At 36.6% G+C, this 24638-nt stretch overlaps 1 protein-coding gene across 2 annotated transcripts in view; it reads left to right on the forward strand.

Moving 5' to 3' along the window:
• Positions 1-24638, forward strand: part of Tll1 (tolloid like 1) — a 174474-nt gene that overhangs the window by 121450 nt on the left and 28386 nt on the right. For both annotated transcript variants that reach the window (XM_041674619.1, XM_041674620.1), the window contains 5 exons: positions 4630-4732; positions 7311-7427; positions 8533-8678; positions 20484-20679; positions 22194-22319. In XM_041674619.1, coding sequence (XP_041530553.1) covers positions 4630-4732; positions 7311-7427; positions 8533-8678; positions 20484-20679; positions 22194-22319 — 688 coding nt within the window. The remainder of the gene's footprint in view (positions 1-4629; positions 4733-7310; positions 7428-8532; positions 8679-20483; positions 20680-22193; positions 22320-24638) is intronic.

The following is a 24638-nucleotide window of genomic DNA, read 5'->3' on the forward strand; positions in this document are numbered from 1 at the left end:
TTGCCTATGACAAATGAATTGATGCTTTTCTTTATTTATACTTCTTTTTATTTTATTGAAAATAGATTTTTTTTCTTACATACAATCCCAATCACAGTTTCCCATCCCACCACTCCTTCCAGCTTCCTACCACCTCCCCTCTCCCCTGGATCCACTCTCTCTCCAACTCCCTTTCTAAATGAACAGGCCACCAAGAGACAACAACCAAACGTGACAGAAAACACAGTAAGACAAGGCGAGTTCACTCCATAGTGCTGTCAGAGTTTTTAATAAGAAAATTCAGCTGCAATTGGATCACTTTAACTTTGCAACTGAAACTCCTCATAGACCAGGAACCCTGAGAACTTTCTCTGGCTTTCTTCCTCTGTTCCATGTTTGGAAGAAGCTGTGGTTCATTTCAAATTGATGCTTACTATCATAAGGAGTGAAATAGTTATTGTAATTCAGCATTCTTTGAAAGATGCAATATGTTTACATAAAGTAGTATAATACAAAACAAACCAGTATTTACCAAGTGCTTTGGATTTGTAATTTAACCATGGATTCTTCTAGCAGTTTTAGGCAAAGGCCCAGATTTTACTTCTATAGTCATAGCCCTAAGATTTGATTGGAGAAAACCAATCTTTATTACATTTTCTACTTCTAAAGGATTCTATGTTTCATATTAGTGTCAGGCCGGTTTTGTTCCTCCACGGTGCTTGACGCTTAAACTAGAAGATTAAAAACAAGATAGGAAACTCTTCTGTTCGAAATTATACCCCACCTAGCTCTCTCTCTCTCTCTCTCTCTCTCTCTCTCTCTCTCTCTCTGTGTGTGTGTGTGTGTGTGTGTGTGTGTGTGTTTGTGTGTGTGTGTGTGAGAGAGAGAGAGAGACAGACAGACAGACAGACAGACAGACAGAGAATAAGGGCAGGGCATCCTAAGAGTTCACATAATAACTGTTTGTTAGTGATCCAGGCACATTATTTTCAGTTTGGAGTGAAGGTTGAGGATAAGTGTATTTCTAATTTAGCTGATTTATTTTTCTCATCAAGTAGGAATTTTCACACAATTATAAAATTTCCTCTTAAATTTATGGGAGGCCACACAGGAACCTCAGTTTTCTCCTTTGTGTCTTACTCTAAATCTGCAGTCTCTGCTCTCATCGAGGAGTTTTCACATGATCCTGTTGGATGCTCTCAGGAGAGTATAATTGCAAAATGACATTATCGCTCCTCTCTCATTTTTTTTAGTAGGCACAAATAAAGCATAAATTAAGGTAAAAAAAATCCAGAAACTACTCTCCAACTGTTTCTGAAGAATAGTCTAAAGTTGTGTTGGTGCAGAAATACACCAACTTTGAGAAGTTGGAATAAATAATTCAGAAGTATAGTCTTTTTATAATCAAATATGAAAGATGATTGAGAGAGAAAGAATGATCAGAACTTTGCTCTTGAACATTTGTGGAGATTTTCAAAACATTTTTTCTAAATATTTGGGATAATAAAACTGATTAAAGGAGAAGAAAACTGGAGGAAAGGGGGAAGTGCAAACTGGGAAGATTAAAAACAGAGGAGTGAGTTCATTAAAATCAAGTTATGCCAGAAAATGGGTTATAACTTTGAAATGCATTTACACTGCATAAAAATCTGGGGAGATTTTTATCATTTAATAAGCAATAATGACACAATAAGTTATGTGGACAATGAAAACCAACTTTGAAGTAAAATTTCATTAGCGATCATTGTGATACCTAGACTTAAGTAAGACATATAGGTTTATTTCAAGGGACCTTCATTCTTCACACTGCAAAGTTGTGAGCTCAGTATGGGTTTTATGATAAGTAGTGTTTACTCTTTATTTTTTGTATGTGTGAGAAGTGTATGGGTGTTCCATGTATGTTCACATGTATGTGAAAACAGGTAAGAGCATATGCACGTGTGTACATGTATGTGGAAGTCAAAGGTTAATATTAGGTGTCTTCTTCCATTGTTCTCCAACTTACCAGTTGGATTATCTAGACAGCTTGGTCAAAATGTTCCATATCTGTGCATCCCAGAAATCCTAGGGTGACAGGTGGTCTGCCATGAGTGCCTGGCCTTTAAGTGGGCAGCAGGGGCCCACACTCTAACACTCACTTTCTTGCTGCACCTTCTCTATCGTGTGTGCTATCCCACAGTTCAGTCAGCAAATTCCTTCCTTTCTTTTTTTTTTTCTGTCTTTTTCTCTAAAACAGTGGTTTTTGTTGCCTTTGGATATACAGAAGTAGGATTTTTGGATAATTTCGTATTCAAATTTCAATTTCTTAAAGTCTCCTTGCTTTCCATAATGGTTGTAGCAATCCACATTCCCATCAGCATGCACAGATTTCCTTCTGTCAATTCATACCTATTCTCGTCATCTTCCCATCTTTCTCAAATAGTTATTCTAGTAGGTATGAAGTAGTCCTCACTGTGGTTTCTATTTTAATGTCTTAAATGATTAGTGTTATTGATTATTTGTTAATATTTACTATATTTTAGTAAAGACAGGTAGATTGCTTTTACCACAAAGCACTCTGATCACAGCTTCCTTCCCCAAGCTCTCTGGTGCTACCCACTTCCACACCCACCAAAATTCACACCCTCTCCAGCTCTCTCTCATTACAATACAGCAGACATCTGAAATATTAATAATAATAAAAAAAGAAAAGGGAGGGACATATATTTTCACCAGAGGTGCCAGGCTGTTATGGAATACAGTGCAGGAAAGTTAATCTCTCTCTCTCTCTTTCTCTCTCTCTCTCTCTCTTTCTTTCTATCTCTCTCTCTCCCTCTTTCTCTCTCTTATTCCTCCTTGTCTTCCCACACCTTCTTGTATCCAGCTTTTCCACTATCACTGAAAGTTTCTTTGAATATTGTTACAGACCATAATTTAGAATAAGACATTTCAAATATTCATAATTTATTGCTTTGGCTAATATCCATTTCAGTTTCTAAAGAACAAAATTATTGTAACTCTTTAACTAATTAGATATAGTTAAAGTACAAGAGAGTTGAAATGAGCTTTTGACAATATAAAATGATTTCCAAGTGAATTTGGCATCATAGAAGAACTTGACTCCTGTTAATTGCATTCTACATTTCATATAATGAAGCAAAAATAAATAAGTTAATGACTTGAAAAGTGAAGTCTCTTATAAATCCGTAAGAAAACATCTTTTCAGGAATTGTTCTTGAATTACTTTTATAAAAAGCAGCATCATTCTAATCAAAGAGACGAATAAAGGGTCATGCACAAAGTCACCTGGCTCGGAAGCTTTGCATGTGTATTCTTGCATCTGGAGTACTGAAGTACCATCTGCCTTTAATTACTCTCAGAGGGATAAATATGAGTACTGGGGCAGTACTTAAACATTTCAACACGCACAAAGCTATTTTGTTCTGGGAATATAACACATGGTGTTTATTTTTAACATAATTATAGTTGTCTTGATCGTTGTCTTTGAAATAAATTATTAAAAAGAGACCGTTTGTAGAAAATCTGAAATTATTCATGGTTCAAGTAATTTATCTTAGGAAAAATTCAAAATAAGCTTTTTGAACAAATGTTTCTATTTGTTTCAGGACTGCTCAAATTGACATCGATTTGGTGTTAATTGCTAAAATGCTTCCTATTCCCAATGATTAACATCGAGTTGTGGTTGCTATTATTACGTATTGATATGAATGCAGCTGGGAGATGGTTCTCTTGTTAAAGTACTCACTTGAGTTTGGACCTCTAGACTACACAACTGAATGCCTTATCAGACAAAGCTATCACACATGCAGTCCCAGCAGAGGTGCATTGAGAGACGGGGGCAGATGCTTCTCTCGTCAGTCTAACTGACTTGGCAAAGTTCCAGGCCAATCAGAAGACTTTTCTCCAACAAAAGACAGAAGATGTCCAAAGACTAACACTTGAGGTTGTCCTCTGATTTCTCCACATAGGCTCCACACATGCAACACCCACACACTTACATGCACTCATACATGAGAATGCACACACACATGTGCAAATCATGCATTATTTGTAATAGCGAGGACCTGGAAGCAACCTAGAGGCCCCTCAACCAAAGAATGGATAAAGAAGATGTGGTATATTTACACAATGGAGTACTATTCAGTGGTAGAAAATAGTGATACCTTGAAATTTGCAGGCAAATGGATGGATCTAGAAAAAAAAACATATTGAGTGAGGTAACCCAGACCCAGAGAGATAAGTGCAATATGTACTCACTCATAAGTGGCTTTTAGACATAAAGCAAAGAAAAACCAGCCTACAAATCACAAGCCCAGAGAATCTAGACAACAAAGAGGACCCAAAAGAGACATACATGGATACAAACAGGAGGGGAAAAATGACAAGCTCTCCTGAGTAAATTGCGAGTTTGGGGGTCATGGGAGAGGGGAGAAAGGGAATAGAGCAGAGAAAAATGTATAGAGCAATAAAAACAATAAAAAAATTTTACTATAAAAAGATTTGAATCAGGAAATGTGGTTACAAGATTTTAATGAAATTGACAATGTGCTGTGAATACAGAAAAAAAGAGGGGAGTCTATTTTCATTACCTTGCATCTCCTGGAATCAAGTAAATGTGGAAAAGTCACTTTTACTCTTTTTGTTTTGCAGATTGTCTTAAATTTTACCACAATGGACCTGTACAAGAGTAGTTTGTGCTGGTATGACTACATTGAAGTAAGAGATGGCTACTGGAGGAAGTCGCCTCTCCTTGGTAAGATTGATTCATCACCTCTACTATTATTATGTTTATTATGATTCAACACAGCATTTATTTTTACACTTAAAATTTAAGGATAATAGTTTGATAGATTATATATATCTGGTTACGTTTGCATGTGCGCATATGTATGTATATATGTGTATATGTGTGTGCATCATCTCTTTCCTAAAGCAGCAGAGTGAATCATCAGGTACATGTATGTTAGCTAGCTTACTATGGCAGGCAAATGTGCTCCCACTATAAACATATCAGTCTTGTCTCTTGGAGAATCTTTCTGAAGTTGAGAAGAGGCATCTGTAGTTTGTGTCAGTAACCACAGCTCAGATTGGTGTTCATGAACATCTGCTCCCAGCACTGAATTTCTGCTCAGAGGTGAGAGGTGCTGTTAGCCGTACTACATACAGGTCCACAGCTCCTCAGCCTTCATCTCCTTCCTTTCTTAGACAGTGGTCATTCCTTCACTTTTTGTCATAGATTTTCTTAGTTGAGCTTTAATCCATGACTGCTCAGCATCCAGGATGTTTAATCTAGGATCTTAAAATCTACTGAACGGATACTGTTTTACTTAGAGTAGAAACAGCCCTGGTCACTCTGAGCCATCTGTGCAAATATTTCAAAGCAAGAACCAAAAGGAGCCAAACTGACATGATACTTCAAATCGAGGAAAATATGTTTTCTCCATCTAGCCTCTCAACCTAGATGAAATAATATATTGGATGTATAGTTGGAACCCCAGAAAACCTTTCAGTGACTTCATGTTGGAGAATCCAATCTGAATCTCCATTCTGACAAGGACTTCGCATGATGGCTCCCTCTGTGTTACTGGTTTCATGTAGAGTGGTTCACCAGACCAACTCGGTGTCACTTGGACAACCTGCCAAAATCTCCCCTTGATAGACGTAGCTCTGAATGGACTAGCTCAAACAGACAGCAATGGACTCACCAGAGAAGGATTTAGAACTGTGGAAACTCACGTGGCCAAAATGCATTTGGAGATACTCAAGTTGGAAGAAGCAGTTACCAGATTTGTTGGTAGTTCACACGTATAGGACAGATAACATGACACTGCCCTTTGCCACATCTTTTTAATTTAATAGGCATCTTTGGAAGACACTTCTTTACTGATTGGCTCCCTACTATGAATTTTCTCTATTCAAATTAGGTATTCATTTTTACTTTAAATTTATGGATATGATTATTTTCTGCACCACATAAACATGCATAGTAATGCTGAGGGGTTTTGTTCTCTCTCGTGTGTTTATCCCAGCCTATAATGTATTCGTGTGTATTGTGGCTATATATGTAAATAATGACCAAGAGAGGTAAAACTAGGTAGTCGGGAAGGACAGAATTTGGAATAAAAGACACAGAAGTTCTGAGAAAGTAAAAGATACTAAGCCGGGCGGTGGTGGCGCACGCCTTTAATCCCAGCACTCGGGAGGCAGAGGCAGGCGGATCTCTGTGAGTTCGAGACCAGCCTGGTCTACAAGAGCTAGTGCCAGGACAGGCTCCAAAGCCACAGAGAAACCCTGTCTCAAAAAACCAAAAAAAAAAAAAAAAAAAGAAAAAGATACTAAACAGAGAGAGGTTATCCAGGAAGATCGAGAGTAGTGGGGAGGGGCTATTAGGATGAGACAGAAGGAAAACCTACTAAACACACTTTATTCAAAGTTTCCACAACAATATGTAATAACTGTATGCTAAATTAAAAATAAAAATAATCATCAGAATGGAGAGCAATATATTGTGATTATAGAGTTATAATACATATGGTATGATTGCAGGGTAAAATATATATTGTGTGATTATAAAGTTATAATGTTTGAACATTTGTTTCACACGGAAGCTGAGTTATCAGTTTCAAGAAGTAAACAATGAATCTGTGCAGGGATTATGTAGAAAGGAGGGCTAATTTTGTTATTTTATCAACTTTCTCTTAATAACTCATACATATGCATATAGAATATGATCCACATTCAGAATAAATTTGATGATGCTTTTTCAGTTTTAATACTATGAACTACCATAGGTTTATCTGAAAATATTTAAAATATTTATCTGAAAATTTATTAATGTAGTATACCAGGGGCATCCTACACTCTTTGTTCCGAGACATTATCATTACTTTGACAAGGGGAAAATCTTCTCCTTGTGTCTGGAGAAAATTGTACCCTTGTAGGAGTGATCAAATTAGAAACTGCTTTGAATTCTCAGGACAACTTGGGACTTTTTCTGTTTCCCAGAGAGTCACAGCAATGCCTTAGTGCATCATGTGATCTTTTATGATTTGGGGGATTAACACTTAATTCTTCGTGTGATAAGATACTGGTGTCAATTAATTGAAGATTTTGAACTGGGTCTGAAGAGACTGCTTTATTTATTCAACTATATTAGGTCACAGTTGTGGCTCTAATTGCTAGAAATATAAGTCAAATTCATTTGCATATATGCATATATGCATATATAAATATACATTAAAATATAAATACTATATAAATTGTGGAGCACAAACAGAACATAGTACAAATTCGTATTTAGGAGCTTCTCTTTATCCTTTCCTTTCTTTTAGGTAGATTCTGTGGAGACAAAGTGGCTGGAGTTCTTACGTCTACAGACAGCAGAATGTGGATTGAGTTTCGCAGCAGCAGTAACTGGGTAGGGAAAGGGTTTGCTGCTGTCTACGAAGGCAAGTCACTTTAAATTTAAGAAGTCATTTCTCCTCCCATTCTCAGCAGAAATGTTGTTTGCTTCCGTTTCATTAAAATCAGTAGGGAAAGCTCATTTGCTGTTATGTAATTTTATGAACCAATATGTCAGTGATCACAGGATAATTTGAATAAAAATAACTTCACCAGCTTAAAAGTAAAGAACAATTGTTTTTTTAGCATAAGGGATTCAGCCATGAAACAGGCGAGACAAAGCAAATAGGGATTCTGAAGTCTGTTTCATGATGCCATGAAATGTTAAGAGAAATTAACATTTTACATTGCACCGATTTTTCAAAAAATCTGTTTGACCCTTGTGGTGGTGAAGCACTCTGTTCTACGGAACTGCACAGAGAGTGATTGTGCACAGTTCTGAAACATGCTTTGTCTAAATGGGAGAGTCAGCAAGTGAGGAAGAATTTCTTACACGCTTGTTCTGTATTTCTTGAAGACAATGAGCCTGCATCGTGCTTCCTGGCTGTATAACAGCCTTTCTGGGCATGTTATGTGTGGATGAGCCCTTTCCCAGTGCAGGGTATCAAGTAGTTTCTAAGATGGGAGAGCCCTACTTCCCTTAAAATCTTAAGGCAAAGGGAGCATTTTGTTTCAAAGATTCACCTCCGGGCTGGGGAGGAGAGGTTTATCAGGCAGGACCACCATGCCACACACATGGCACATGCCGGTGTCAGTGGCCCCAGGGGTTCTTCCTAGAGTAAAACTTGTTTGCTAATGAGCTGCTTCACCTGTGTTTGAAAATCCAAGGAAATCACAGGGCCAACTCAGGTAACACCAACATGTTTACAGTCAGCCTACAAGTAAAAACAAAGACAACTGATTTTAGTTCTGAGGGAGACATCACAGCAATGGAAAATTCTGGACTCCTTGTCTGGTCATCCTTTATGTGTAGTCAAGTGACTGTGTTTATCCCATGATCTTTACGACACTACAGCTGTCCAGCTTTGATTTTTCTTTTGAAGATGGTCTTTGTGTTCTTATAGGAACTAACCTCAAATGCTGTGCTTGAGGAAAAATAGAACGACATGGCATGCTGGGGTTTATTTGATTGCTTGTTTTTCCTTTCTCCAGCTATCTGTGGAGGTGAGATACGGAAAAATGAAGGGCAGATTCAGTCACCCAATTACCCAGACGACTATCGGCCAATGAAAGAGTGTGTGTGGAAAATAGTCGTGTCCGAGGGCTACCATGTTGGACTGACCTTTCAGGCCTTTGAGGTAAGAAGTCTTTTAGGGAAACTTCATAGGGCATGCGCTCTATAAATGACAGCGGCATTTACGAGACTTCTCATTAAGTCAGTGGAGAAGGAGCAAATCAGCCTTTTAATCAGCGAAGAAGCAGAGGGTAGCCTATAAAAAGGTAACACCAAGCAGAAAAGGTTATTTTTTTTTCTTTTTGCTTGTTACAGACATTTGTAAGAAGATTAAAGTGAGTTTACATTAACTGTGCTATTTGAAATAGAATGTTTGAAGTGTTGACAATAGGTTTTGAAGCCTTTCCATTTTTCCAGCAAATGCATGTGCTTCTATTGTAGACTTCTTGGAGGGTCCATTAAATCTGAGAACCTTTGTTTGCTAGAGGTTTCTTTTAAGGTTATAAGGGAGAAAATGTCTTTTGCTTTTATATGATTACAAAAATTAATTATATCAAACATACAATTCTAAACATTCTTAGAAGCTTTTAACTTCAACAAAAACTACTTGTCAATGCTTTTGGGAGATAGCTCAGTGGATCAAACACCTGCCTGAGGACCCCCAGAACCCACATAAAAAGCCACCTGTGCTCCCAGCACTCTTGGAGGAGAGAAAGGGTATATACAGGAAAACTGACTCACTAGATCATCCAAACTCCCTACACTCTGGCTGAAGCCAGAGATTCTGACTCAGTGAATAAACTGGGGGCGCGGAACATTAGAAAGGACACTGACCTAAACTTCTGGAGTCTACATGTAAACACACCCCAACACATATAATTGCCCATCCACATGTGAAGACACATGCAGAGAAATATACACCATACACACACACACACACACACACACACACACACACACACACACATACATGCAATAAAATAGAGTACACCAAAAAGCAATCAGAATTATGAACCAAAATCTGATCTGACCATGAAACTAATCAAGATGGCTAATTCTTCCCTTCCTCCTTCCCTCCCTCCCTTCCTTCGTTTCTCCTTTTTCTCCCTCTCTTTCTCCCTCCCTCTCTCCCTCCTTCCCTTCCTTCCTTTCTCCTTTTTCTCCCTCTCTCCCTCCTTCCCTCTCTACCTTCCTTCATCTCCTTCTGTTCTCCCTCTCTCCCCATCCTCCTTCCCTTCCTCCTTCTCTCCCTCCCTCTCTCCCTTTCTTCCTCCTCTCTACCTTTCTCCCTCTGTTCTTCTCCCCTCCCTCCCTTCTGCCCTCTCTCTCTCCCTCTTTTCTTCTCTCTCCCTCCCTCCCTTCCTCCCTTCTTTCCTTCTTCTCTCCCTTCCTCCCTCCTCTCCTTCATTCCTTCCTCTGTAGTACAATAAGAACTAAGAAAGGAAACAATTAGAAGTGAAGATGAGGGGAATAGTTTTAAAGACTGCATAGCATGCTTCAGTAGTCAAAGAATCTAGAAAGTGAGAGTTTAAAGTGATATGGGACAAACTGATGAGATCTGTGGGGGTGGTGGGTCCTTATAAGAGTTGGAAATCCAGATGCCACAACTGAGGAGTACTTTCCTGCTGACCAGAAGAATCCTGACCCAATATCCAAGCCATCTGAAGGCTGTAGAGGTTCCCATGCTATCACTGGTGAAACATACTTCACACTTTGACCCATCGAGACAGCACCAGAGACATCTAGAAGTCATCTATGCAGTTAGAGCATCTCCCAGCTCACACACAGGCCTGTGCAATCTGTCTTTGATCCTGTATCTTCCAGCTTGCACTTGCTACTTACTTTATTTTTCACATTTAAATATGTGTGAAACTTCTTAAGTGACTAAACTAGGACTGCCTTGCCTGCTTCAATTACATACTAAACACAATCCTTTTTCTCATTCATTTCAGTACTTGTTGGTGGAGACTGTTCATTTGTTTCCCAGCCGCCCAGGCCCCGAATAATCACACAGAACCTGTATTATTACAGCACTGTTTGACATTTTAGCTCATGCTTCCTATTGGCATATTTAAATATGTGCAGCACAAAAATGGAGGTGGAAACATTAGAAATAAGGCCAAATGAGGAAAAAACACTAGAGGTAGTAATAAAAGGTTATATCTGCCAAGCCTAATCCCAAAAGCACAGTGGTCTTGAATCATTCCTCCAATCAACAATGATTAAATGTCAGCTAGGAACTAATGAGCAGCCTCCAACTACAAGTACTTGATATCAACATTCTTCCAAATAGTGCCCGCAACTCTACTCCTTCACTTAAACAATACTGCATCATGGTTTATACCGGATGTCTAGCCGCTTCTCTGCTCCTTTGCTGGGAACTCGTGGTAAGGCCCTAAGACCTTAACTCTATTCTGTGTATTATAAGTTTGTAACATCACTTACAATCATCTAAAGGGTTTTGAGTTTAAAATAAAATCCAAATTCAATTGCTGTGATTCAACCCACTCCACTTCTCACCCCTTCACTGCCAATCTTAGGATTTTCCTTGTCTTCCTATGCAACTTTTTTCCATATGGCAGATTTTGCTTTCAGTGGTCTGATTCTAGGTCTTTCAACATTCCTCATGATCCTCTCTCACTTCATCTACATCTCTGTTTATTTCTTTAAAATATATATGCCTTATAGCTCATTCTAAACCTTTCTATCACTCACAGTTCATGCTAAACTATTACACAGTTTTGTTCATTGCAATTATTACTGCTTGTATTTAAGCTAAGAATCTGTATTTATAGCTTTGTTTCTTGTTTCACACGAAAATATGAACAGAGAATTTGCCTGTGCTATTCTGTGTGGCTATAGATGTGAGAGTGCCCCGTGTTTGAGGGTTTAAAGTGATAGATCACTGACACTTTTCTTAAGTATGTGAGTTTCAGTGCAGATTCACTAAGAATAAATAGGTAAGTTAAATTTAGACTATGGAGACTTGGTGTGCTTTCTGTCTGAAGTCAGAGAAGACAAACTGAGTTCTAAGTAATTCAGAAAGGCCAGAGACCAGGTGTCCCACCAAACCCCAAGTCTCCTAGGGGAGGAGCCCAAGTCTTGGTCATTCACTGAGTTGTATACTGATTAAAATGAAATCAGCATTGGTATCCACAAACGGTTGGATGGGTTTGCTTGCTAGTTTTCCTACTCGCTAAAAATTTTTGAAGCCTCAAATCAATATTTTATTAAGATCATTTACAGGCACACACTCAGCACCTAACAGGCACTTTACAAGCTGTGATGTGCCTTATGAAGAGATGTGTGTTTGATAAGCCTTATGCAGGCATGAGTCATAGCGCTGTTGGCTGTGAGTTCAGTGTTAATGAACTGACAATATAAATTAAAGTATCCAGAAATAGAAATACACTTAAAACAAGGTTGTGCAGTAATTTGTTAATAAAACGTTTTGTAACTGGAATCTCACAGAAACACAAAACCATGTTTGCCAAGGAGCAATGAATCTACACTTGTTAATTCACATGTTCTCAACAACTTTATAGAACGTAAGTAATTACAATATTGTGAGTATAAAAAGATCAACAGAACATGTTTCCTCGGTTGCTCTAGAAAGCATTTAGTTAAATTTATTTAATTATTTTATGGGAATTTATTTTTGTTTAAAAATGTATTTCTATGGGGCTGGAGTTTAGATATGGGTTTGGTTTCTATATCGACATGGCAGATCATAGCTTTCTATAACTCCAGATTTCTGACCTCCACAGGGATGAGGCGTGTATGTGGTACATATGTGCTAGCAAAACATCATGCTGATCAAATAAAATAAATAGATTTAAAAAGGAAATTCTTAAATACCATGTTTCCAATAAAAAGACTGTCTATATTATTTTCAATTTTTATTCATTTTAGTTTTTGAGGACTTTATGCACAATTACTATATTTATATCACTCCTAATTTTATTTCCCCCAGCTACTCCAATATTTTGTCCTTTACTCTCCCTAGTTCATGATTTTTTACATAATTATTATTATTGCACACACACATGCACACACACATTTATATACACATGTAACATGCATACACAATCTACCAGGGGTATTTAGCACTGATTTTATGCATGTGTGTGTTTACAGGGGTAAGTATTTGAGACTGGGCAGCCTATGTGGGAACTTATCCCTTGAGCAAACTGATTCTCCCTCTCTCAGCAGACATTGACCACCTTAGTCTTCCTTCAGGGTTGGGATGATATGGAATGTCTCCTCTCCATATTGGCGTATCAACTGGTGTTGTCATTTTGCTGGTCTTGTTCTGGCAATCAAAGCACTGTGATTTCACAGGTGCCTTTTTTCCATTAACGCCTATGTTTCATTAATGTTGATAGATAGTATCCATTATCTAACAACAGCCATCATGGAATTCAGGTACTTAGTATCTTTCTTCTTCTTCTTCTTCTTCTTCTTCTTCTTCTTCTTCTTCTTCTTCTTTTTCTTCTTTCCCCTCCCCCTCCTCCTCCTCCTCCTCGTGCTCCTCCTCCTCCGCCAACATTCTCCTAGTCTTAGGGGTTGCGTTGCTAAAGTAACAGTCAGAGTTGGTCACCCATAGCCATTTGTTCTCTGCATTTTGACCAGTTGTAGATTTCTGTAATGGTCTCTGTGGCAAAAAGAAACTTGATGAGGGCTAAGATTTACCCTTACCTATGGGTATTAAGATAAATATTTGGAATATAGTTAGAAATTGTATTGGTTTAAGAAAAAAAGACAATAGTCAGTTTTCTGCTCAAGACCATGACCTCTCCAGTCCCAGGTAGTTGGCTAGCTTTATAGTTTCAGGAGCGCTACCCCTCTTATTGCGTGGACCTTAAATACAATATGATGTCTTTTGGTTACCCTGAGTTAAGTGTGTCGCTCTTGTACCATTGAAAATATTTTTCTGACCTGATTATAATTGTTATTTTTAGATTTACAGATAAATAGGACTAGTGATGATTCCTCTCTCTTGGTAGCTTGCATAACACATTCTGATGTTATGAAAGGCAGTCCTCTCAGAGTAGCCTCCAAGTCAGCCTCAGTTTAATTCCTTCAAGTACTGAGTGTGGGTGGTCTTCAGCAATCTGGTCCAACCTTCAGGTTCGAAAAGGCAACCAAGGACAATGGCAATAGATCATATTGTTTGGGGAGACTCTTGTATTTCTATGAAACACAAATTGAGTGAGTTTTCTATGGATTTATGCAGCTCTCTGTAGCTCATCTTCCCCCTCCCTCTGACCTTAATTTCCTGAGGTCACTGCAGCTCATACACTTAGGTGTAAAAATTTGGAACTAGGTCTGCAAATAAAAAAGCACCTGTGATGTCTGCCTTTCTGAGCCTGGATTAACTCACTCAGTATAATATCTTTCAGTTCTATTGACATGGTTTTTTATTGTTTTACAGTCAAATGGAATTCCATTGTGTATATGTATCACAGTTTTCATGATTCATTCATCAATTTAATGAAATTTATGTAGATTGCATATTTTAGCTATTGTAACAAGACCATCAAAAAACATAGCTGAGCTGTCTGTGTACTAGGATGCCATATACCAAGGAGTGGGATAGTTTGGCTATATCATAAATTTATGGTTAGCTTTTGACAAATTCTCCTCACTGATTTCCACAGTGACTGCATCAACTTGCAGTTCCACCAACACTGAATAAAGACTTTCCTTTCCTGCATCCTCACCAGCTTTCTTATCAGAGGAATCCCTGAACTTAGTCATCTGACTAGGGTGAGATGAAATCTCAGAGTGGTTGTAATTCGAATTTACCCACTTGCTAAGAATGTTGAACAATTATTTTATGTATTTATTTATTTAGAGAACTCTCTTAAAATCTATAGCCCACTTTTGCTGGGTCATTTTTTTCTTGAGTCTTTGTTTTTTGCATTCTTTATATATTCTGGATATTATTCTTTTATCAGATGTAGACAGAAGTCTAATTTTATTCTTCTGTCCATGGACATTCAGTTTTCCCTCAACCAGTTGTTCAAGATGTTAGGTTTTAGCCACTGTCTGTTTTTGACATCTTTGTCAAATATCAGATGGCTGACATTATGTGAACTCACATTTGGGTCCCACCCCCTTTGATGTACATCTCTGCTTTTGGGAAAGATCCCTGCTATTTTTATTACTATAGTTCTGTAATAAAGCTTGAAATCTGGTAGGTCAATCCTTTGGGATTAAAATATTTTGCTGTGGATTGGTTTAGATGTCTTAGGTCTTTTATGATTCCATATGAGTGTGAGCACTTTTTTCCTAGTTTTGTGAAGAATATCATGGAGATGTTCGTTACAGTTATACTGACTGGAATCTGGTTTTGGTGGGATGGTCATTTTTACACTATTAAGTCTACCAATCAATGAGCACGGGAAGTCTTTCCATTTCTAATGCCTTTCTCAACCTCTTTCTTCAGAGATTGGGATTTTTTTTAATTGTAGAAACTTTCTCAGTTGGATTAATTTTTGCATATTTTATTCTTTTGAGGATAATGCAAATGTATATTAACGCTTTTTTAGTGTGCATGTTGTTGTAAAGATAGAAGGCTAGGGAGATTTATAAGTTGACTTTGTATACCACTACTTAGATGAAACTTTTGATCATTTCTAGTAATTTTCTGCTATAATATTTGGGATCCTAATGTATAATATCATATCATCTATAAATTGGCATAATTTGACTCTTTATTTGTCTATTTGTATCCCTTTAATTTCCTTCTCTTCCCCTTTTGCTCCAGCAAGGGCCTCCAGCACTTACACACTCAGAGATGAACAGGAAACATTTTAACATACACCAAAGAAACTCATAACGTTATAAGGGAATACTTTTTAAAAAATTCCATTCCACTAAGCTAGGAAACCTAAAATGGATGCATTTCTAGATTCATGCAAACCCCAACAGTTAAAAAAAAAAAGTAGTTAGTTAGTTGTCCTTAACTAACAAAGAGATTGAAACTGAAAAATCAAAAACAAAAACAAAAAACTCTGAATAAGAAAAGTTTGGGTCCAGATGGATTCACAACAGAATTCTACCTGAATTGCAAAGAACTATAATTATTCCTTCCTAAATTATTAAAAAAAAAAACAGAGGCACAAGGAACACTTCTAAACTCCTTCTATGAAAATTTAACATTACTCTTAAAACCATGTAAAGATTCAACGAAACAGAAAGCTATAGGCCAATATCTCTGATGAATAAAGATCCAAAGATTCTCAGTAAAATACATAATATATTAAACAAAAGTTACCCACCATGAACAGGTCATTTGGCCTTATCTCAATGATGCAGGGATGGTTCAATATACCTAAATTACTAAATGCACTAAATCACATAAATGGATTCAAAGACATAAAAATTACAGTATCATTTCAATATATGTAGAAACCATACTTCACAATATTCAATGCTCTTCATGATAAAAGACATGGAGGGCATTAGACCTGAGGGAATGTACTGCATCATAATAAAGGCTGCATGTCACAAACCCACACTCAATATCATTCTAAACAGAGAAAAGCTTAAGACAATCCCACTAAAATAAGAAACCAGAAAGGGTTGTTCACCATCTTCACTACTTTCCAATAAATATTATGTCTTTTATATTGAAAATGTGTAATTACGGAAAACGAGCTTATTGTTGTTTTATCTAGTGAAACAGTTTTAAATTCATTTAGTCCAGCTTTTACCTCCTTTCAAAAGTGCTTCAAGTTTTGCATTTCCCTTATCTGTGTAATATTTTTCCTTCAGATAAAGGCTATTGAGATAAAATCATCCCTCATTTGATTGACATCTGCTGTAAAGCTCGCACTAATTGGCCACCATTTGTCCTTTGGAGTTAGTGTGTGTGCCATAGTTTAACTATTCGCTTTGCCACTTTTATTATGTAAGTACAGAAAAAATAACTGGACATGTTACTTTATTAATGAACTTCATATAGCTTTGTGCAGGAATGGATACCAATTAGAGGGTCTCCCTAGTCATACCGTTTGGAAAGTGCTGTGTTCTTTAAGCTTGTCCTCTCAAAATTCACAGCTTGAGACCCATTCTGTGCTGATATTAAGGTTTAGGGTAATTAAGAGTGATTAGGTGGAGTCTCACGAATGGGCTCAGAACCCTTGTGAAGGAGGGATAGACAAAGGACACAGTGAATACTCATCCTCTAAAGAGAGCATCACCACAATGGATGAGTCTACCAGTGCATGGCCTTCTTAAATATTGTATCCTGAATGGACCAATACTGGAAGTTTTCTCTTCTGCTACTGAATATATTGCCTCTTAACACCAACCCAGTAAAGTGAGTTTGTATGCGATATGGGATTCATTTGTACCACTTAAACTCCTTTCATTGGCAGTGTTATCAGTAAAAGATCTGCTAGTACTGTTTTATTTGAGAACTTTTGGCCTGAAGCACTATAGCAGAAAAAAATTGGGAGACTGGAAATGTTTACAGGAACAGCTTCAAAGAAATGCCAACAAAACAGAAAGAAGTAAAATAAACTCCGAGCTTAGTTTTGTTTAGATTGAAATCCCCACATGCATTAATTCAAGTGGGATTAAGTTTGAGGGACTTGTCAGCATGGCTACACATCCCCGTTGGCTGATACTGCCCTTATGTAAGCCAGAGATGCTTAACAATCTCAACCGTCCTTGAAATATGCTTCAACATTCTGACTATACATGTGAGTTTTTGCCTTGCTGTTGTGTCTGTCAGAAAGCAATCATTTTGTGTCTTTAAATATTTTTTATTAGCTTATAGTAAACAGATATGCCTTGAGAATGTACTAAGAATCCAGGATAGAAGGTGTTAATTGGCTTACGTTTTACTGCTGGCTACTTACTTACTGTTTTGGGGTGTTCCACTAGAATATAAATTGTTTAATCATTAATCATAGTTGTCTTTACCACTTTTTTCTCAAAAGCAAAAATGTTTTTAATGTTTATCCAAGTGTACACCACTATGTCACATTATCTATAATGTTTCATTTTGATTGCAATACTAATATTTGATTGCATGATGTTAATTGAACTAATACTTTAGACCTTCATTTGCTTATGACGTTTTTAAGATTATTTACTATAACAAATATATATAACATGTACCCCATAATCATTTTTAGATGCACCATTTAGTCCTGAAAATATACAGACAGAATTACACACTAAAATTGTTACATTTGGGAATATATATATATACATATATGTATATATATACATATATGTGTATATATGTGTGTGTACATATACATATTTGTATACCTTAACAGAGAAAAGGGGGCTGTGAATTTGAAGGAGAGCTAGGAAGGGCATATGAGAGGATTTGGAGGAAAGAAAGGGTAGAAATAAATCTTGTAATTAAATTATAATCTCAAAAATAAAAAATAAGAAAAAAGAATTCTATATAGTGTTTTGATGACAGTATCTAGACATCTTTTTATCTTACCACTTATAAATTTGTAGCCACTAGATGACAACTGCCATTTCCTTTTACCTCTAGTCCCTTAAAACACCCATTTTTCCAGTGCCTATGAACTGAGTAGTCTAGTGTCTCATGTAAGCAGAATAATTCAGAATTACTTTTAGCTTATTTCATTTTTCCTAAGTTCTTCAAGTTTCATATATAAAGTAGTATATATCACAATTAATTTTCCTTTTAAGAGCAAATAACATTTCCTTGTTTTTGCACATTAGATTTTTTGTCTATTCATATATAAATTGATAGATGTTGTTTATACATTTTGGCTAAATCAATCATTAAATTCTGATCATGGACATTGCAAACATTACCATATATATACATATGTACATATATATCCACATGCATTCATATGTGTGTGTTTGTGTATGTGTGTGTGTTAAGATGTATACAGTGTAGCAAGGCATTGTGTGGCTGGATGGGTTATAAATCAGGGTCTGATCCTTCCTCTGAGTGCTCCTATAAGCAGTCATCCAAAGACTACGGAAAAAGTGGTGTATCTGTTGTCTTTTGTACAATTTATTTTATCTTAGCTCTCACTAAGTAGAAACCATTCACCTCTTCCTGGGTTCCCCACTAAGCAGCCTTTGAAGGTATGAGTTTTCAAAGTCATGAAGCGAAGCACAGAGCCTCTTTCTAACTCTGAACCTGTTATCCCCTTGTGTGTTCAGACGCCCTTCAAGGCCAGTTAAATATCAGCTTTTGAAAAACATGTACAAAGTTCACTTTTACTTTCAACATTGTATCTATGGATATTAGATCTGTTTACATTGTAATGAACTTGCCAGATTCATGGAGAGTTTATGCTCTGGTTACCTTCAAGTTTACAATCAATGAACAATGCTATTATCAAAACATAGTCACTTCATGTCAATTTTGCATGACATTGCACCTAGTAGTGCCTAGCTCTTGAATTGTCTATGCTTATGCGTTAACTCTAGAGGAAACTGCCTTTTTAAAAAAAATTTTCTTTTATATGTCATTAGCTTTCTTATTTTTTATGGAACTTATGGTTACTAGTTTAACATCCATCGGTTTGATTTAGATATTTATTCTTTTAAATTTTTTTGTATGTGGTGAACCTATGAGTATACATGTACCGTATAATTGCAGGAGCCTAAAGAGGTTAGAAGAGGGATTTGGGTGCCCTGAAACTGAAGTTACAGGCAGTTGTGAGCTGCTGTGTGGGTGCTAAGCCAGGGTTTTTTGTAAGAGCAGCAAGTGTTTTTAACCACTGAGTCACCTGTCCATCTTATTAATTTAGTTTTTAACTTTAGCCATATTTATACCCTTCCCAAATATCAATCAGTAAAAAAAAATCTAATATGACTGGAAAATCTTGAATGCATAATGTAAGTGGAATGACTTGCATTTCTGTTTGTGCTTGATGTTGTAGTCCCAAGTCGAAGTATAGTTGTAATTAGCGTCGGTGGAGGAGATTCATTGTACAGGATTTACACTCAGGTTTACCCTGGAAAAGAATGTAAACCCCAGCATTCCTTTCACTGATAAAGTCTCTCAGATTGGTGTTGGGAAGGGATGAAGCATTTCTGAACACTGTGGATTTATATACATGAGGAACACGCCATTTGCTAAGCCGCTCAACTGCAAACATTTACGATGTGTGAATGCAATTTACATTCTAGATTATTAGTCAGTGCCAGATACCTGTTATTTAGTATATAAATAATGTCAAATCTGTAAGTAGGTACTAAGGAAAATATCATTAAAAATATCATAAAAAGCATTTTTCTAGGAAATATACTTTTGTACATGTAAGCATTTAAACTTTCAATTGTAACTAAGTAAACAGCAAATTTGTTATAAATAAAAAAAAAATAAATGATTGTTTTGTATCCAGGAAAAGAACATAATGAGAGTTATCAACAGGATAAAGCCAATTATTATTTCTGAAGCACAGAAGGAATTATTTTTAAATTTTTGATAGTGCCTTTTTTTCATCCTGGTTAGTACTATGATTTTGAGAACAGTAGTCAACCTAATATGAAAATTCATTTTACCTGACCTTGCTAAATTTTAATCTACATGACTTTTAATATGAAGCAATGAGGATGTTGACTTTAAGGCCAGAGTGGAATACATAAGTAGTCCACGATAACCTGGGCTATGCAGTGCAACTCTACCAATCATCAATCAATTAATCAACCTATCTGTCTATCTCTCAATGCATTCCCTCTTTTACCTCTGTCCTATGTTGATGCCCTATCCCGCGGATTTAAAATAGTTGAGTTCCTTTGTGTGCAGTGTAACTGCTAAGTCTTCGTATTCATGTGTCTTCCTTTGTGTCTTCATATTACCAAGTCAGTGCTGTGCCACAAGAACACATATTACCTTCCCACTGCACTTCTCTTACTAATATCTATTGATGAGCAGATTGTTTTTACATTTTCCCCATTGCAGATTGAAAGACATGACAGCTGTGCCTATGACCACCTAGAAGTTCGAGATGGAACCAGTGAAAACAGTCCCTTGATAGGACGGTTCTGTGGTTATGACAAACCTGAAGACATAAGATCTACTTCCAACACTCTGTGGATGAAGTTTGTATCCGATGGGACTGTGAACAAGGCAGGCTTTGCTGCTAACTTTTTCAAAGGTGATTTGCACCCTCTCACAAATTCGTGTTTTGTTGGTGTTGTTAAGGGTAGATGGGATATTAAGTTTTGAGTCTGGGTAAAACTGGGTAGGAGTTCCTTAGAAGTTGAAGTATGTTCTTATATTCTAAAGCTAGGGAGTATTTACTAGAATAAAATGAAAGCTATTTTAGTGTAAAAAAGTAACATCAAATTTACATATAGGAAATTTATAGGCATATTACCAAGTGTGTTATTTGAAGTGTACCATGCAAATGAAAATTTCTTAGAGAAAGAATGAACAATTTTTATCTGCATGGGCTTTCACAAGATAAATTGGTTAATAATTTATATATGCTGAAATTCACCAATAGGAAACATTTGTTTCCATTATTTGAATAGTACAGTTCACTTTCAACAAGAGTTGCACAGAAGGTCACCATGTAAATTGGAAGGTGGAGAAAGTTGTTACTTCAATATATAAATTTATTAAAACATATAGCAACATTCTTAAATTTTTCTGGCTTTGTCATATGCCAGTTGTAGAAACATTATTTCTTGTGATTATGCATTTAGTTGTCAAAGCACTTAATATTTTGCTGGTATATGTCTCTATAAGTTGGTTGTATTTGCATAATTGACATTAGTTTATTTCTGAAGGATAAAATTATAGAGTACCTTGTCATTTTCTCTGTGCACATTTAAAAATAATGTATGTTATATCTGAGTCTGAAACAAATTGGACTGGAGTTTCTTATATACTAATATTTGTTCATTATATATAATTGATGTATATTATACACATTATATTTTACGCAATAAAAGTGCATACATTTATATGAATATTTATTTTTAGTCTAAATATCTGTATAAAAACACCAAAGCATTAAAAGATCTAGTAATCTACTAAGTTTCATTATTTTTTTAAAGTTATAATCATTACAATCTACTTCTTGATGATATTTTTAAAGGTATTTGTGTAGTATATGATTTTGTGCTTGTGCATGCAGTATTTGTATATGGTGTGTGTGTGCTGATAATTAAACCCGGGGTTTCTCATATGCAAATCATATATTCTCCCACTCAGCTGTGTGTGTCTCCAGCTTCGAAAAGCATGCTTTGAGATATATTTTACAAATTATACTGTGAAATCAGTAAGTGATGCTGCACTTTTTCAACTTAATTCCAAAACATCTCCAGGATTTAGTAATCTCCATTTTCCCTTAAATTCAGAAAGAAAACACACACACACACACACACACACACACACACACACACACTGTGTGTGAGATAAGGTGACTTCCAGTTGTCCCTGAAACAGGTGAATTTCTCGTCTCTCTCTTGTTCTCTGGATTTGGTTGCCACACTATGTGTTCCTACAGTTCGCACAACAAAGGCTTAGTCATTAGAACCTCTTTGTTGAGGAATGAGTGGTCTGTTTTATTCAGAGCCATTAGGCACCCCATTTGAAGAGGTTTTGCATTCTCACAAACAGATTGAACACTCTAACTGCTCTGCATCTCTCTTCACTTTATAGAAGAAGATGAGTGTACCAAACCTGACCGAGGAGGTTGTGAGCAGAGGTGTCTCAACACACTGGGCAGCTACCAGTGTGCCTGTGAGCCTGGCTATGAACTGGGGCCAGACAGAAGGAGCTGTGAAGGTAGGGCCTGTGTGTGTGTCTATCTCCTTCTTTTCCTGCCTGCCTGTCCGTCTATCTCTTTCTCCGTCCCTCTTCTTTCTGTCTGTCTGCATCTGTCTCTGTATCTCTGTCTCTACCTCCCTTTTCCATCTTGACGTCTCTGTCTCTCTGTGCTGTCATTTTCTCCTACAGTGAGCACAGCAGACATGACACCTCACGTGGTCTCTCGTTACTAGCACCTATCTCTTCCTCCCCTGGCTATAAGACCTTCATGTGTTTCCAGCTGCACTATCACCGACATTTAGCTCTGCATGTGTTCTTCTACCCGCTCCCTCATCACCCCTTCAGTTGTCTCTCCAGCTCTCCCCGGGTCTGTACTCACTTCACTCACTTCCATTCTTTGTATGGGAATGTAACCTTCCATATTTCCTCAGCCATACATTTCAATATCTGTTATTTTTTTATTATTTTCTTGACAGACTGTATGCATAGAACACACTTGTTTACTTGGTCTTCTTCACATATTCATCTACTGACACAGATATAAGAATGTAGCACAAAATTAAATATTTTTGTGAGTTAAAATTTATTGTACAATGGCATTTTAGTCATGGTCATCTATACTTGTTCATTGAAATCTTACATGAAAGCTTATATACAATGTTTTGTTATCAGAGCCTATAGGTAGGTTCTTTCTTAATTATTTAAAGATGCTTCATTTTAATTCCTCTTCCTTCATTGCACCTTTTAATTTATTTTATTTCATGTGTGTATGTGTCTTGCCTCCATGTATATAAATGTGCCACATGCACATCTCGTGCCTTTAGATGGATGAGGATGTTGGATCCCGTGGAATTGTAGTTACAGATGATCGTGATCCACTATCTGTGTGCTGGGAACTCAGCCTAGGTCTCCTGCAAGAGCAACAGTTCTCTTAAGCACTGAGTCATCTCTCCAGCCCATTCCTCCATTTCATACAGGCTTCACCCATCAGTGTAAGGGCAGAGCACACTGGCTGATCTTCCCCACAGTCAATTTCTCTTTCACCATCTTCACTGTTCCATCTTCACAGATGTTTACAATTTATAGTCACATAATTTAGAGTTTCACCACCAAAATGTAAGTCTCCCAAAAGTGAGCCTTTTGTTCATACATCAGTGATATATAGGCTGTGATTATATATAAGTGCAAAAGGCAGTAAAACTTTTTGCTTCATATTTGATGCTGTGGCCCCTGCTGGCTTACTTTTATAAAATGACACTGCTTCTTTATTTCCTAAGTTTGAATTCATGCTTGGCCTTTCAAGTCTCCATCACATGTACTTAACTGCCAGCCTCCCCTCTACACCACTAGATACAGAAATGAAAATGGCATAGTTGGGAAAAATGTGAAATATTTTAAAGTGGCCCATTGTGTATCAATTCTGAAGGCAAATGACTCTAAGAAATTTTATTGCTGCCTGCAGCTTCAAGCAAAGTCTTGCACGTCATAAGCAGGTGCTGGACACAGATCTGTGTCCCCAAGATGAACATCACTATTCCTTACATGTGACCCCTAGAAATAAATCGTTTTCTTTATAGTCATTTATCAAACACTCAGTGAAAATGAGTGAACCAGTCACTTTGAATACTTACTAATATGATAGCAAGTACACACATACCTATGTTTACACAAGCATGTAAACAAAGGCGTCATCTCAGGTAACTATTGGCCATCCCAGAAATTAGTTATGAGCTATATGTAGGGTGTGCTTGTTTTATTCGACTTGCCCTTGTGATGCTCTGACTTTGATTTTTTCAATAGGAACTTAGAAAGGAAATATAAACAGTGTCTATTCTAAAAAGATCATCAAATATCCAAGAATGCAATTTTTTAAAATTAAAAGCTTTGTAATAATATGTTCTATCTGTTATTTTGTTTCTTGCTGGTGTAGGTTAAATGGTCTTACTTACCTTGGGGAAAAGTATGGGGATTTTAAAATATGGGTTTGGTAATATTTTATATGAATATTTTATGCTGTCTCTCTATCGTCTTTCTATCATCTATCTCTATAAATCTATCATCATTTCTCTCATATCTTATCTATTCCTCTATATATCCATCATCTCCCTCTATCTACATATCAATATCTAAGTATCTATCATCTATTATCATTATCTATTAAAACATTTGTGTATCTATATATGTATGTATGCATGTGTATGTATCTATCAAAGATCTCTCAGTTATTTCTATCTACTTAGTCATCATCAGCCAATCAGTTATCTATCATTTATCTCTGTATGTTTTCCTTAGTTCCCACAATTTTATTAATTTCATAAAAGTAATTTTATACTACTT

This window comes from Microtus oregoni, unplaced genomic scaffold (genome assembly GCF_018167655.1).
Source record: "Microtus oregoni isolate MIOR12 unplaced genomic scaffold, Mior012 000025F_ref0000491, whole genome shotgun sequence".
Classification (NCBI taxonomy): Eukaryota; Metazoa; Chordata; class Mammalia; order Rodentia; family Cricetidae; genus Microtus; species Microtus oregoni.